Source organism: Falco rusticolus, chromosome Z (assembly GCF_015220075.1).
Source record: "Falco rusticolus isolate bFalRus1 chromosome Z, bFalRus1.pri, whole genome shotgun sequence".
Lineage (NCBI taxonomy): Eukaryota > Metazoa > Chordata > Aves > Falconiformes > Falconidae > Falco > Falco rusticolus.
In genome coordinates, this window is record NC_051210.1 from 60,082,931 (window position 1) to 60,099,128 (window position 16,198).

General features: G+C 43.2%; 3 protein-coding genes across 3 annotated transcripts; all 3 read right to left on the minus strand.

Moving 5' to 3' along the window:
- Positions 1-249: 249 nt before the first annotated feature.
- MRPS36 (mitochondrial ribosomal protein S36) lies at positions 250-5,716 on the minus strand. The gene is made up of 4 exons (XM_037373666.1): positions 5,587-5,716; positions 4,764-4,827; positions 1,779-1,981; positions 250-520 (listed from the first exon to the last, which is right to left on the minus strand). The coding sequence occupies exons 1-4, from the start codon at positions 5,623-5,625 to the stop codon at positions 503-505; spliced, it is 324 nt and encodes a 107-aa protein (XP_037229563.1). The 5' UTR covers positions 5,626-5,716; the 3' UTR covers positions 250-502.
- Positions 5,717-5,815: 99 nt separating this feature from the next.
- CENPH (centromere protein H) lies at positions 5,816-12,906 on the minus strand. The gene is made up of 9 exons (XM_037373664.1): positions 12,772-12,906; positions 12,624-12,679; positions 11,920-11,968; positions 11,434-11,496; positions 10,707-10,763; positions 9,854-9,917; positions 9,514-9,565; positions 8,135-8,298; positions 5,816-6,523 (listed from the first exon to the last, which is right to left on the minus strand). The coding sequence occupies exons 1-9, from the start codon at positions 12,843-12,845 to the stop codon at positions 6,431-6,433; spliced, it is 672 nt and encodes a 223-aa protein (XP_037229561.1). The 5' UTR covers positions 12,846-12,906; the 3' UTR covers positions 5,816-6,430.
- CCNB1 (cyclin B1) lies at positions 12,904-15,577 on the minus strand. The gene is made up of 4 exons (XM_037373665.1): positions 15,403-15,577; positions 14,278-14,343; positions 13,805-13,915; positions 12,904-13,536 (listed from the first exon to the last, which is right to left on the minus strand). The coding sequence occupies exons 1-4, from the start codon at positions 15,505-15,507 to the stop codon at positions 13,435-13,437; spliced, it is 384 nt and encodes a 127-aa protein (XP_037229562.1). The 5' UTR covers positions 15,508-15,577; the 3' UTR covers positions 12,904-13,434.
- Positions 15,578-16,198: the final 621 nt, after the last annotated feature.

The window sequence follows — 16,198 nt, forward strand, 5'->3', positions numbered from 1 at the left end:
ATCACCGTGCCCGGGTACGGCTGAAATCATCCCAGAGGAGCCCGTTTTTATTTTGCTCTCCCATCAGATCCAGTGTCCGGGGGGACAACGGCCACAGCTGCCTGACGGAACCAGCACGGCTGCTAAAGCCACACCACAAAGTCTCGACGGTCCCTGAGAATGCTTCAGTGTCCCTTTCCTGCATGCAAAATCACTCCTACTAAGATATCCTAATCTTTTAAAGTAGAAAAATAAAATGACTCAATGGTCGTTTGCAAGCAGCTAATTAGAAAAATATTTTAATGGCGTGGACACCAAATACATTCAGTTGCTAGTTAGCCATCAACAGAAAATACTTCAATCACAAATCAATACATAGTGTGTTGTGTCAGCCGTCTCACCCTTCATACAGGTTTTTATTGAAACTATTAGTATACAATAACTTTTAATATTAAGGAAATGCCTTTATTGTGAATACAATACTTCATTCTTCCAACAGTGGCCAACAAACTATCTTCCATACCTATTCTGGACCTCCACGCTGCAAAAGAAAAGCGGACAGTTAAGTATGTTAGCATGGGAAATGCAGATAAAATCTTCTTTTGCACTAGTATAGACTAACTGACAGAGTTCTAGTTTTGATTTATACATTTTGTTTTTATGTAAGAACATGCACAGAGTGTCAAATATTAGCATCTACCAGTAACAGCTCCATTTTTTTCAGGGGAGAATACAATAAGATCAACACACGCAACCAACAATTACAGCTGCTTCCACTTCTCCCACTCTAGAGAAACCCAACTCTTTACTCAATTTAGAGAGGTCTGACAAACACGGTAGTAGTGAAGATAACTTTTGTAATTTAGGCAGTGGAAATAATTCTAAAGTGCACAGTTAAAAACAAGGCCAAGGTGAGCCACTGCAATCTTTATGAGAATTCAATTCATTATTTTCCCAACCAAATTATTTTACAACTTATCTCACTGTCAGAAAATCTGTGCTAGAGGTCAAGAAGTGTATTACTATGGGAAAGAACCCAATTTATTTCTAATTATAATACCCTACCCACATACGTGCAGGAAAACTGATTTCCTCTACTAACATGATTACACTGTAGGTGTCCTTCTCATTTAACAAACGTATGCAAGTGTCTTTTCATTTCAAACTCACAACTATCTCACACGTTCTTCACAGTTCATTCCTTCTCCCTTTTTAGGCATCAGTGTTTACAACCAAGAATTGTTACAGAAGAAAAGCAGGCATTTCTTGCCTTTCATGTACAATGCTGTATTTGAAAATATTGCAGAAAATATTTAGATGAAGTTTAATAAAATGTTTCCGCTACAAGAAATACAAGATTTAACTTACAAAATAACTTATAAAAAGTAGTTTGAGAAATATTTTGGACTTCAATCACCTGGTAATAACGTTCGCTGGTCTAAGAATTGACTCCTGTATTCGGGTCCAGCACATTCAAATTACACATTATACAGCTGTTACAAAATAGGTAGTGGCAGTGATTAACATAGGTTACGACTATCGATAGCTATCTGCATGTCTGTTCTAAGTCCATCTCTCTCTAATCAGCAATACCACAAAGCACTAATTAGTCAAGAGTTGGGTTCCTTCTGCATTAAGAATTTGTAGCTTGGGTATTGTGCATGAAAGCCACGAAAGCTCAGAGCAGGCACTTACCAAGAATCACAACGTACTAGCGTATCTGAAAGTTCGAAGCATGTGTAGAAATAAGCCAGATGCTGGGTAAATACAGACAATACACACCAATAAATGAAACTTACTTGAATAAATTCAATCTCTTCATCTGACATAAGTTTCCTTCTGTATTTCTGAGGCAAGGTTCTCGCTAATTCAGAAGTGTCTGGTGTACCTTTTACTCTACTAACAAGTGCCATATTTTGAAAGCCCAGAGAGCTGCCTCCTACAGACTCCTGTGCTTTTGAAGCATGGAGAGATGGCACACCCGCTTGTAGAGATTCCTGTACTGAAACACAGATTGCAAAACCGTTTACAGAAATGTAACAGGACTGTAAAATTAATTAATAAGCAGCCAACAGAAGTTACCAGCTGTTGACAATTTTTTTTCGTTATAACAAACACTTAGAATAATTAAGACACTCTACTTCTCACAACCTGTCTTTACTATAATTATATGTATCAAGAGCACAGTGAAAAATTATGACAGTAAAAGCAAGCATGTTTGAGTGGCAAAAATATTGATGTATAGACAGAGGATAAGTCAGCATATATCCTAACAAAGGCTTTTTCACTGGGCAGCTGTACATACAAAAAATACATAAAGTATCATACATTTGTGTGTGGAGGCAACTACGCAAGATAAAAAACCAGTCCACCTAAGATGATGCTTTTTGTTTACTGTGACTGTAAAGACAGACACGTGAAAAAAAGGTGGGAGCCTTACAGAAAGATAAAGCTTGCAACTATGACACGCCACAACACGCAATGCAGTGCTGTACCCATTTTTAACATTACAAAAAGGCATTGTATCAAATTTTGTTAATAATGTGCAGAATGACCACCAAGTATCAGGCATCAGCAATCAATGTTAACGAAACACAGAGACCAAGAAGCGCCTGAAGTACTTCACAGGTGAGGGTCAGGAGCTAGGCTTAAGGAATTCACATTGGAGAAGTTGCCTTGACTCTGAGGACAGGAGAGATGACAGAAGGGCCACACTGTCAAAGTCAGCATTCTGAACTTAGATCTGTCCCACCATGGCTGATTTTACAGTGGAAGTACACAATCACCCCAGCAGGCAGGACAGAGTCTCACAACAATGGTTACTTTACAAGCACTCAGACCTCTGTATACAAGGTTAAAGCACGTGATGAAGCAGAACGACTTCCACAGGAAGTCCCTCTCAGTGCTCCTGAAAAATGAGCAAGACAAATGCAACATTTAAACAGCTGGGATGGAGGGACTATATAATTTCAAAATAAGCAGCATCAAGACTGGATGAGTCAAAGAATGCGAGGAGTTACAACACAGCAGCACTGCCTGCCTCTCTCCCTTCTGCCTCCAACAAGACCAGTAAGGACAAAGGAGAGGAGCCAGTTTTAGCCATAGCAAGTCTGGGTCAGTAACAGGACTGGGACATCAAAACACCTGCAGCAATGTGATCAGACCACTATATATTGGGGGTGGGGGCGTGGGAAAGCCACTATTGAGAGGCATATTCAGAAGTTCTCAGAGGATTGTATCTGAAAGCTCCAAGTTGATCAGGTGGTTCAGGAACAACAGGAGGGCCCAAAAACAGCAAGGGGGAATAGAGCCCATCAGAAGGAGCATATTCTGAACAGGGGGCAAAGTACCTATCACACCTTATATAAGAAAAAAACAAGAATCAGTTTCTCCAAGTTTGTTTCACACACCGCAAAAATGTCTAGAGATCTGCCAAGGATTTTCCTGTATTGTAGTTTCACTCTGAAGTGTAGTTGGAGTGCATGCATTATCCAGTTAAAAACATCAGAGGTCAAGATTCAGAAGTGCCAGACTTAATACTGCTGTTGCTTCGAGATCATCATGTTGCAGTAGTAATACGGTAGTAGTAATACGGTAAAAGAATTTGGCACCCACGTCCCTACAAGTTTAGTCTTGATCTACAGAGCTCTGCTGGGCTACTACATAGAAGCAACAGCCTGGTATAGTGAAATGTAGTTATTGCTATAGCATTCAAGCAAGATGAGGTAGATTGCAATTTACTAATGAGATGACAGAACCTGATTAAGGTAGAAAAGTCTAACATACTTCAAAGATACTGTCACAAAAATCTTCTGATGCAGAGATAAACAAGAGGTAACATGTTTTCAAGGCTTCGAGAAAGCAGTTCCCTGGCATGAGAGGTGGTGCATTTGGCTGAACTGTGTACAACTGTGCACACAATTCTGACAGAAAGTTATCACAGAAAATAGCTCCTGAAGAGTTCACAGGTAAGTCTGAAGTGGCACTGATGTGCACTGTAGATACTTTGTAATGTTAATGAATAAAGTAAACTCAAAGCTAAATCACAAACACAAAAATGCTGTGTCAAATAATGTGGTATGGTATAATTTCTAAAGAAGTGAGAATAACATAAAAAAGCTTAAGACATCTACTTTAATTTCAAATGCTTTGTTGACTCAAAAGCAGTATTAAACCAACATACTGCTCATACAACTTTGATGTTTAAATGTAACAATATTGGGAATCCTATAAATATCAACGCAGATATAAGTATAAAAATTCATGCCAAAGATTGCAATGAAATTAATTTTTTCGCAGCATTAATTAGTAACACAACAAAATACTTCTTAAAATGTACAGTGGGGTGGCTCTCCCAGCTATAATCATGGTTTTAAATACCATCGACATTGCAGACTCCAACTAAGAAGAGATGAGGAAAATGCAGTAATTTCTGCAAATATCACTGAATACCTAAAGTTCCTTCACACTGACTTGGGCACAATCATTTCACACACATAGTAGTATCTGGAAAAAATGGGACTTACACCAGAAATCTTTGTGAATCTGCCTTGACCAAGAAATAAAGACATGCATATATTATGTGTATTTCCACAGTTGCGCAGAGTCTGAAAAGGAAGAGTCAAGGAACTGCCTTCAAACTAAAACAACTGTGTTTCAGAAACCCTGCTCAAAATCAGCCGAGTTGCATAGCTGAAACAGAAAAATTGCATGCTGGTTTCTTAAATAAAACAGTTAACACTAAGAAATGTGGTGCAAGTTGTCTCTATAGATGAAATACTTACTTTTAGGTCTGGGACTACCTTTTCTGTCTGGGAACTTAATTAACGGAGTATGTGGCTTGACTACCTAGAAAAAGGCAAGGTAGCAGGAGAAACAGAGAGAGTAAGATGTACTTCTAGACACACGTTACCTTCAAAACATACAACGAATACAACTAATGCCAGGAACGCGCATTCCCTTCCTTCCCTCACCGCAGCCTGTGTGTGCATGCAGCGACAGCCACGGAAACGCAATTATAAAGGTTTAGCACACGGAATTGCTAGCTGCGCTCTGACTGTACAGGAATGTACTTGGAACTGTATCGACCCAAAGGGCTGTCTGCTGAACCAGTGAGCCACTTAAATGATCCCAGGAGAACCCGTTTTTATTTTGCTTTGTATTTGTTCACCTGGCTGGGCAGGACCGACTAGTTCTGTTAAGAAAACCCGACGAACTACGAAGCCTAGTAGCCGAAGCCACACTGCTTATTCCTGAAAGACGCCTTCTGAAGATGACTCCACGTCTCACCTTCACCTTGAAGGAAGAGAGCTTGGGAAGGCGCGGCCAGCTAGCGCCCCCCGCCCTGCATAGCGCACGGAAGGGTGCGGGCTGCCCGGAGGCGCCCTTCGCACGGGGAACCAGGCACCGGCCCAAGACCACCGCCGGTACCGGCGGGCCCCCCCCCGCACGCCTCCCCCCCCGCGCCAAGGACACCGGCCTACCCGGCGGCGCCTCAGGCCCGGCCGCCTCAGGCCTCGGCGGCGGCGCGCCAGGCCAGCCCGCCGCCCGAGCCAGGCTCCCGGCCTCGGCCCCCCGCTCCCCAGGCCGCACGCCGAGCGCCGTTACCTGAACGACCCTCGTGGCGGCCGCCATCTTACTGCCCATGGTGACCCCCCGCCGCCGCGTCCCGCGCCTCAGGGGCAGCAACGGGCCCCGCCCGCCGAGGGCACGGCCCCGCCCACCGCGACGTGCGGCCGCGCAAGGGCGGCAGGGCCGGCCCGGCGAGGGAAGGCGGGGCGGCGCCGGCCGGGCGGCGCGTTACGCACAAGCCAACAAAAACCCCGAAACACTTCAGGAAGTTCTCACATTTAATTCCTATTCGATTAAGGCAAGCCACATCCACCTTTTGAAAACGGTTTACTATGTCACCAGGCGAAAAGCAAGACTATGTTAATATGTTACGTGCTGTGATACCATCGATTTTGTTCAAACATAAAATGCAGTTGTCAAGCAGGGTCACAAACAGCTGCTACAGAAAAGAGTGCAAAATTCGCAGTGTTGAACATTCGATAAAATGTTTCCATTAAACAAGCAGACGCCCCCCCCCCCCACCAAGACCCATTAGAAAAGCCTGCAGCTGCTGCCCTGTGGAACAGGGCAGAAACAGCAAAGCCTTAGCTGAAGCCCACCTTTACATAAATGCTTGAAATATATAGATTACTATTACTATTTCTTGTGTTACCGCTGCCTTTCAGGAGGGGATGAGCGCTTGGGATGGGACAGCTATTAAGTGGCTCTTCAGGCAATTTCAGCAGCTACACTATGTGCGTGCGTTCTACGTTTCTAGAGAGCCACAACCTCCAGAAAGGTTAAATTTTCAAATTCTTAAACTATACTTTATTTATGCATAGTAATCTATCAAGTTTAGTACATCAGTGACATGCACTATGCAAAACACATTTCTCCTGACTCACATAAATTCAACATTTTTTTCAAGCTGTAGAACAATTGCTTTTAAAGATGGATCTTCTGCCCAGTTAACTTTGCTTCCAATTATGATACCCTAAGAAAAAAAGAGTATTGGTTAAACAAAGCCTTTAAAAAGAATTATTCCTAGTAAAATATCTCAAATTTTTCTGATCTTTAACTTTTAATTTGCACACTCTTAAAATTCACAGCAGTCTTTGGAGTAAGTGGGATGAGGGGAGAGGAGAAAGGGAAGTATGGTTTTAAAACCTATTGTCAACATGTAGGGAAAAAAAAGCAGTGCTTTGCATTTCCTAGAGGACCTTGTACACCATCCCTATTTTAAACATAGGATTTTAGAGGAATTTTGTTTGTTTGTTTTTTAAACACAAGAAATAAAGTTTGCCTCAAGCACAAGATAACACAGTTAATATTCTCGCCCTGCCATTCTGGATTGAAAATGGAAATTATTACATGTTGTCAAAGAAGATTTGCTCTACTTGTGGTTCAGAAGATTTCAGGAACACAAACCCATTCCTAGGTTTTGTATCCCAGATAACAGTAGGAATCCAATCTAAACCCCACTTAAAACGTTTAAATTCTCATTCTCAATTTGAGATGCAACATTGTTATCGATGCAAACTAGTAGACATAGCATTGCAATAGAAAAACATGTGATACTCCATCTTTGAAATTCTTCCAATCACCCAAATTCACAGCACGGTTATATCCTGTCTTCTATCTGAAGCCCTCCAATATATTCTCTTTTCCCCAGTCTAAATTTTTTACATCGGCTTTGTGCGCACTTAACTGGGATTTTATAACCTGATTGCAGATAAATTCAAGAGTGCTGCAATTACAGTTTAGCATTCACTCTGCCTCCCATCTTTGTACTTAAGTCACTGACCTGTGAGGCCAGGCAAAGGAAGCCAAGAGAGATCTCACAGTGAGAGGCAGAGTACCAGACTGTAGCATAGCATACGTGACCTGTAGTAGAACCACTCCCAACACAGGATGCTGCAGGAGGCCCACCCACGCTATCCCAAATCATGAGGTTTTCCTCCTCACTTTGCAGGGCTCCACACTCCGGATGACCTGCCAGCCAGCTGCATGGGTACAGGCTGCCTAGTGGCATCTAAATACGTGGGTAACCAAAAGGTCAAAAGCTACGCTGCTGAAAGTATTTGGACACTGGCTGTGGCTGCAGGCCAAGTCTTTCACAAGGCTGCGGTGGGTGACACAAGCAGAGGTGTGCATGTGGTCAGAAGGGGCAGACTGAGGAGCAGCAGTCTGGCTCACTGGTATCGTGGGATTAAGATCTACTTATTTTTCCTAAACATGAGATGCACAAATCGATTTGGGGGGGGGGGTGGGGGGGTGGTGTACGGGTGACACTCCATGCAAGGAAACACATTCACCAAGAAAATGCATTATTTGTGTATCTTTAAGGAAACAAAGAATTAAAGATAGATTGACAAACTGTCTCTAAATTCTGTAAATAATTATTCTGAAGAACTTTCTGACAATTTCACTGTTTTAGCTCTCAAAGCATTAACGTTTTTCTTTCACATAGCAGCAGCTTGTCTATTGTCGCTGTTACTTAAAGTTTTTAGAAAACAGTTTTGTTTGAAGTTACATTTACCATACTCTATGTTATTCTGACTAATGCAAACCTGCAAACTTGCTTCTAAAAGCTACAACATATTACCTGGAATACATTTTGAATTACTGAAGTCAACTGCCTTTCTTTTTGTAATTTTTTAAACATCTTCTCCAGGGTTTTGTTTGCTTCCATACTTGATTGTGTCTCCTTTCGGTTTTTCATCGTGCTTTGAATTTGCAGTAGTTTCTGTCTTGCGGCTTCTTTTAGTGCTGTTCCATTATTAGGAAAATGAAGTATTAAGAAGTAGTTAGGCGAGCAGTAGAACTAAAGATGGATGTCTGTGAGAAAAAAACTAAGGCACTTCTGTGGCAATAACCCTAACCTCACACTCCATCCCCTCCCTCCAATATATCTCAAGATACTCCTTTCACACAAGGGGCAATGCATACTGTGCTTACCTGGTATCAAAGTACATCGATTGGTTCCCTGGTTGCTGCCAAAACCGAAAGTACTTTGTATCCTGTCTGCATTTCCATCAGGCATGGACTGTAACTTGAATATCTGTCCTATACCCCATCTTCGGTTGTCACAACTTTTATAATCAGAGGTGTTTAAGACCCTTTCTCCCTTCTCAAATTTGATCAAAAACAAATTCCAGAGTTGTACAAGGAACATATGGACAGCCCCAGTGAATATTACTAGTTTTTTATAGGAAACCATACTAAAAACTCGTCTGGATAAAACCATTTAGGGACAGTTTGAAACCTAGTCTGGATAAAACCATTAGGGACAGCATTTGAAAGAATGCCGACACTGCATTCCTTCCCTTATTTCCAAAGATACTAGGGATATTAATTTTTTTTATGAACACAGGTATTTCATTGTGTTTGCTTATTACTGTCAACACACACACCACTTCCTATGCATGAAACAAACAATAGTTGTTAAAACTGTTGGCAAACCTGGTCATAGCGCAGTAGAAACATTCAAAAAACACACTTAGTTTATGAAGTTCTGAAGATTGACTTCACATCTAAATTTGACACACTAACAAGCCTGCTGAACACCAACATATATACTATTACTAGAGTTCTTTGTAAGTAAATCCCCTCCCCTGGTCTGCAAACATTTTATAAAGGTGCAGTCTGACACACACACAAAAAAAAATCATTTAGGTGTTGTAGGACTGATTTAAATTTTACTAAATGTTGTGTAGTTTTCTGGGGAACTTATACTAAATAATAAAACACTACCATATTCTCTCTGAGTATCTTCTTGCACCTGTCATACTAATGTGTCAGTCTTATGCTCAAGTAAACAACACACCAGGTCATTTTTGCAGTACTTCCAATGCTTTTCACAAGTTTTGTAACTATGTTGAATTTCACAGTTACTTCAGATGTAAATTAATATTGCTACAAGAAGAACTTTAAAATACAAATGATAAAATTCCAATATAAAGTCAGTACTGCTAACACACTTACAGAATCTTTTCCTTTTAATGTCAGCCAATTTCTGTTCCTTCTCACGTGCTTGCTAAAAGAGAAAAAAAAATAAATATTTCCCAGACTCTTGGCTCCAAAAATATTGAAAGATGCCAATTCAATTCACAAAAGCAGTTAAGGGCAGCTCTAGAAGCAGACTTTCTTACATACTCACTTGAAGTCATCATTTCAGTAATTAACACCGGTAGAAATTGTACCTTTTGGCCACGCATTTAGCTTCAAATGGCTGGTGCGATCCTGTTCCTTTCAAATTGCTCTGCTGCCCGTGCTGAGGTTGGCAGACCTGCACAACTGCAACAGGAGCTACAATGCCACTTACCTCTTGATATTCCATTATTTTCTTGCAGAGTGTCAGTATGTGGGATATATTTTCTGTGATCACTCTAAGGAAGGAAACACAGTTGCACACCTTAAGACAATTAATATGAGTCAACAGCATAAAGGTTATGTGGATTGCACAAAAAAATCCCCATTTCCCTTTATACCAAAAAAAAAATTCCACCCCCCCACACAACTGCACCCTTTCTTTTTACAGTTATTATACTAAGTATTGTTGTAGGAGCCAAATAGTGTCCTTATTTCCCTCTCAGTTTCCCTAATGTTTCAGTTAAGGTTGTATAACATTTCAAATCACAGAGCTTGGAAGGTATCAAGGAAACCTAGTCACCCGAGAATGGCAAAGAATTGCAGCTCCTGAATTCTGGTGTGTGGCAGGGACATCCTGGAGATGCAATGTTTTCAGCTGTAGTTCTGACAGAAATTAAGTTTCTCATATAACACTTCATACATGTGCACCCATTAATATTAGGCAGGATATGAAAAGCTAATTCTAAAAACGTTTGAAACTTTCAGTTCTTTTTCAAAGCCATTAAGCTTTAATTAATGAAGGCAGCAAAGCAGAGGCAAGGCTCTGTCACAAGCCTGTAATATGTGCCCAGCTATTATAAATGCAGGTAACAGTTCTCATAAGTGAATCAAAGGTTGTGATTGCTGTAATCAAAGCTTGGTTAATTTGGAGCCCAAACATAAATCCACGCAGGGTATAAGTGGTCTGATCATGCTGGCTCTAGCTAAAAGGTGGATGGTACGTCATTCAGTAAAATCTAGAAGAAAGCTGGCTTTAAAAAAAGGTACAGTGAAGTACAGCTATGCTTCCCCTATGAACACCTTACCGTGAGCCACTGTCATTTTCCTTAATTTTGTTTCTCAGGGCAGTCGTAAGTTGGATCCTGCATAGCAGATAGTGGAGAAGAAACACACAACTGATGAGAACTGATAAGAAACTTAAGGCAGATTTAGACAAGTAACAGAAAAATATTTCCAAGGTTCCATTTATGTCCAATTTCACATTGGAATTATGTATATAAAATACTCAGTACCTTTTCAGTATCATACTTCTTAACTAATGAGGCTTAACTCTCAGGACAAGAAATGTACATCAGTGATTATTTGACAATGACAACTCCTTTTTCTCTTACCAAACATACTTGGACACCATTAATCCCAGAGCCTGCAGAAGGGAAGCTGAGCAAATACAAATGAACAGCCATATAACATAGGAGATGTGTACCACCTATCGGATTCCACCTTTTCATATGCATTTGTGAAATCCTGCCAAGAAATATTTTTACAGATTTATGAAGTCAGCCTTTCACAGTTTTGCAGGAACCTTTGGGTTTACATGTTTCAACTTGGATTTTTTGTTGTTGTCGTTGTTCTCTATGGTATCTCCATCTGCATTTCTGCTTGTTCAGTGGTACTAAAATCTCTCATGTTTGCAACACACTGTAGCACTTTGAAATCCTATTTTAATCAGAATTATGTATATGTGCACACGCATGTATATGTGTGCACACAAACAAACAGAGAACCTCCAAACAAACAGGAAGAAAATTCTACCTTTGCAGGGCTAATGTCTTGTTGAGGAAAGAAGCTTTTGCATCCTCCAAATCTTGCAGGGCACTGAAAGGAAAAAAAACCAAACAACCAACCTCAAACAGTTGGAGAAAACAAAAAATTCAAAAGCAATGTCACATTTTTAACTTGCTCTCTACATGTCTAAAGAATTTTTCCTGTAAACCACAAATTATTAAGGCCAGGGGTATTTTAGCGTGTGGAACTGTATTAGGAAATTCTAGTTATCACAGGAAGGCCTGCAAATTTAGAAGCCACATCAGATATAGAACTACATTAGAAGACTGAGTAAAATATTTCTTCCCCATATTTTATCTTAATTTCCTTTTTATTCACCAGACTTTGGCAAAGTACTGATTGTTAATACAGAGATTTACTAAGGAGTAAACTACAAGAGAACTTACGAGCTCAGTTCTTAACCCTTCTCCCCTTTCAAATACATCCAAAGTTTGAAGTTATGCAATAACATACCAAGTGATAAACTTTCCTTCAGTAGCACCACCAAGGTGATTTCCCTGACCTGCAAAGAACGAACGTCACCAAAAAAAACGACATCAGAGACTTAAACACAATCTACAGAGGATAAAGAGTTTGATAGCTGTACTTTCAAGGTATTTCTTATTTCTACCTCCACACCTTATCATTTCTTCCACTGCCAGTGAGACTCCGTTATCAATTGACTGTATCAGAGAAATAATTAGGCTTTAATTTAAGTGCTTCCACTTAGCACTTTTTACAAATGCCAGAGCTGTCTCACAGCATTGTTGTATATGTGCAACCGGCTCGTTCAGTGGAAGAAGGTTCAGGTAACGGAAACAACGGCAACAGGAAGAAACACCTTCAGTCAGTGTTTCTGCCAAAGGCCTGTTTCCTCAAAACCGTCACCAGGAGTCAGAGGAGCCTGAAGTGAAAACCCGGGAGGAGAAGGGGCAGCAGGCAATAGTCACGCGGCAGTTTTGTAAGCATTCAAACGGGTCTTCAAGAGCCGTCTAGAAAACGGAGTTCAGCCCAGACGCTCAGCCAAGAAAAACATTTCGTTATTATAACGAGCACTTTTGAGAAACAATTTTTTGGAAGACGAGTGTTAGCCGCATCGCATGCCTTATTACCGTAACATCACGTTAAGAGGGAGCGCGGTGGGCCGCGGGGGGACTTAAGAGTACGGATAAACTTACTGGCATGAAGCGCAACGCCGCACTCCATGAGCTGCTGCTTCAGCTGGTCCCGCAGGCTGCAACAGAAACCGAGGCGCAGCGGTCAGAGGGCGCGCCCAGGCCGGCCCGGCCCGGCCCCGCCACCGCCCCCCGGGCCCCCGGCACAGACCAGAGCAGGAAGAAGGGATCCACCTGGTCCTCCACGCTGCCCATCGCGCCGCTCAGCTGCCCCGACGCCGCCATGGCTGCGCCTTCAAACTGCCCGCGCGCCGCTGCTTCCGTCCGGTGGGGCGGTGCCTCCCGGCAGCCCCCGCGACCCGGGGGCGGGGCCGCCGGAGGGCCGTTGGTCAGCCGCCGAGCTTAGTCCCCGCCCAGGGCCCCCCGGTGGCGGGCCGTGCGGGTGCCGCGGGCAGATGGGAGCGAGGCAGCCCGTCCTCCCGGGCGTGACTCCGGGGAGCCCAGGGGGGCCGAGCTGACGGCATATTCTGATTAGTAACCGAGCGAGCAAAGCCCGCGTAATTTGGCCGCTGTGGCAGACATTATCCCTGTCAGCGCAGTGCCGGCGCTCCGGCCTGCACAGAGCCCGGAGGACCAGCCGCCACGCCTGGGCTAGACCCAGAGCTTAACAGCAGACAGCATCGCTCACAGGCGCCGCTGCGATGCCTCAGCTGCAGGAGGCAGTTTACTACCACAAAGGTGGCAAGTGAAAAGAAGTACTTTCTTAAGAAGCCTGAACACAGGACAAAGGACAGGTTGTGTACAGGGGCATCATACAGCGACATAATCGTGCTTGAGTTCAAATGCTGTAGTTTCATTGAATTAGAGGCAGCATTCAAATCAGAGGTTGATCAAGATTCGGTATGATGGAAGAGTCCAGCTGTCCAACAGTGCTCATCTTGTAATTTATGCAGCTGGCATATTTGTTCTTGATTGCCTGCAGAGACGTAAGTTTCATTAAGTTTACCCTGTTCATAAACTTACATGATTCCAGCTTACCTGAGGCTTGGCAGTCAGGCCAAGCCCACCGTAGCACACCAAACCAGTTCATGACCGGCTCACGCCACTTTGGCAAGTTAGAGGTCTGCTCAAGGGAGCAGATCGTATCCAAGTCTGCCAGCAGTGGCTCAGCTAAGCCAGCTTCAGAGTGCCATGTATCAGCACTTAACCACACATAGTCCCCACCTGAACTGTGAGATTCTTACCATCTGCTTGGTAAGGCCCACATTCATAAGCATTACATTCCTTGCTGTGCATTGCCCAACTGCGAGAAGGTCTTCCTCATTATAAGACATGTGGTACTGCAGAGCTGATGTCTGAAAGAAAAAGAAGTCATTAGACAAGCTTGCTAGAACAATCTGAGTACACCGGCTTCTTTGTCTTCTGTTGGGCTTGGGCAGTTGTGGTCTCCTGTCCCACAGGGGAGGGTTAACAGTTACCGCCCTACTGCTGCCCCCTTGCAAAGGGCCATGGGGAGACAAGAACATGCTGAGATACCACGAAGGAAGCAGGAGGCATGGACTTGGCCCAGAGTGGCCTTCTTAGCTGGTGCACAGCTGCACCAAGTCCTAAACTAGAAGGTGGTCTCACAAGCATGACTTACCCATTGGCATCCACTGAAGGATTTCTGAACTAAACAGTAAGCAGCTATGGCAGCCTCAGATTGAGGGAAACTAACCATTTCATAGTCCACAATGGAGAGCTCCATCAGGTACTTGGCCAGAATATGTTGTTCCAAGTTCACCTGCATTAAGTAAGAATTGAGTATTGGTTATCTCAAAGGCAAGAACATCCTGTCAAGCCTTTTTGGCAGGAATACTTCCCAAATGAATATGTTTAGAGCTATAGACTTAAAATTAAAGTGGCTTAATCACACAGCAGTTCTGAGCTGTATTTATGCTGCTCATCATCTAGGACCACTGTTTTCAATGGCAGTCTAGCAGTTACCTGCAGTACCAGGCAGACATTTTAACTCTAGATTTGGGTGGGTTGGGCTCATGTGACTGAAAACAGAGCAACAAGGCCTATTTCTACATGGGAGACAGGTCTCAACCAGGCTCAGTTGCTAAACTGCTGCAGTGCTCAAAAGCTTTGAGCCATTTTAATGAGCTGTCACAATAGAGTATTCTATTTTCCAAATACTGCCTACAGTAAAGCTGGTTCTTAGCACTACCTCTGCAATCTTTGAAGCCCTCCTTAGGAAGTGCGGAGGGAGAGAGCGACCCAGACCAAAGTCCAGGGCTTGCAGGATTGTCATCTCCATCTGAGAGATTTGGATCTTTGTGTAACTGTTAATCAGTTACATATGCAAAATCTCCAATGTGTGGGGGGAACAACTCTTTGTATTTGCTGGCAATGAAAGAGCTGTGACACCAACCAGCTGCAATATCTTTGTGGAAACAATATTGTCCTGTAGTAAGAAGCAGGAGAGATTTACATGAATGACTTGGATCAGAACACAGCTTTTCAGTGTAGTCAATGTAAGGTTTATTCTACGGCAAGATGCTCATACTGGCATATTCAAAATAATTACACATCTGTTGCCTCTGTTGGCATCTGCAGAGGTATTAGAAAGGCTTTGAGAATACATTAGGGAGAGCAGTGAGCAGTTTTTATGTATCAAGTCACTACTCATAGCTGAGAAGGGTATGTGGTGCATACAATTCAACACCAAATGTACTTTGTGGGTCAGCTGTATTTTGTTATAGGTACCATGTCTGTCCAAGTATGGTGTTGCTGACGAGTGCTTGCTGGGCTTTAGTTTAGGGAAAAGCATTGCCTGACACTGGCAAGAGACGCTCACCTGCAGGAAGCAGTCAGTGATACCAGCTGCCATGTACAAGGTCTCCTGCTGGAGCTTCAATTTTAGCTGTACTTGCACAAGCCAGTCTACTAGTACAGCACGCATGTTCCAACTGATTCCTTGACCAGTCAGGTAACTGGGACTGATGGAAACCTGTGTGGAAGGAATAGCGTTAATAGATCTAGTCACTTAGCTGAACCATTTGCAATGCTTAGCCTTGCTTGCATCTTAAGGCCTATCAAGGAGTTCAGGGCAGGCACAGCCCAAAGGTGTAGGCCACAAGGTTTCTTTGTTTACTAGAGATGGGCTAAAGAAGGCATGGCACTAATACTGCTAGATGACTGGTCTAACAACCAGCATGTTTGTTAGCAGTTCAGTTTAATCTTGTATTTTAATTTGAGGGATCACTTATTAGTGCCTCAGGAAAACCCACTGGTGAAAGTGAATACCAGATCCAAGACACACCTATGACATCAGGTCCACTGTGTCAGCAAGACGCCCTTTGCAGTTCTAACCTGCTCCTACTAACCAGCCTCAAGGTCTCTTAGATACATGCAGATGTCCTTCACATAGCTGCTGCAGAAGCATGGCTCAGTGTCATCTGCCACATCTACATCAAGCGAGGCATCAAGCCGATTTAAACCCGTTCGCCGCGCCTCCGCCTCCGCCTCCCCATTGGCTGCCGACGGCCCGGCCCCGCCCCTGGAGCTCGGTGAGGGGGCGGGGCACGGCCGCGCCGCGCCGGGCCGGGGAACCGGCAGGGGGCGGAACAGCCGGGGTGGGGGAACCGGCGGGG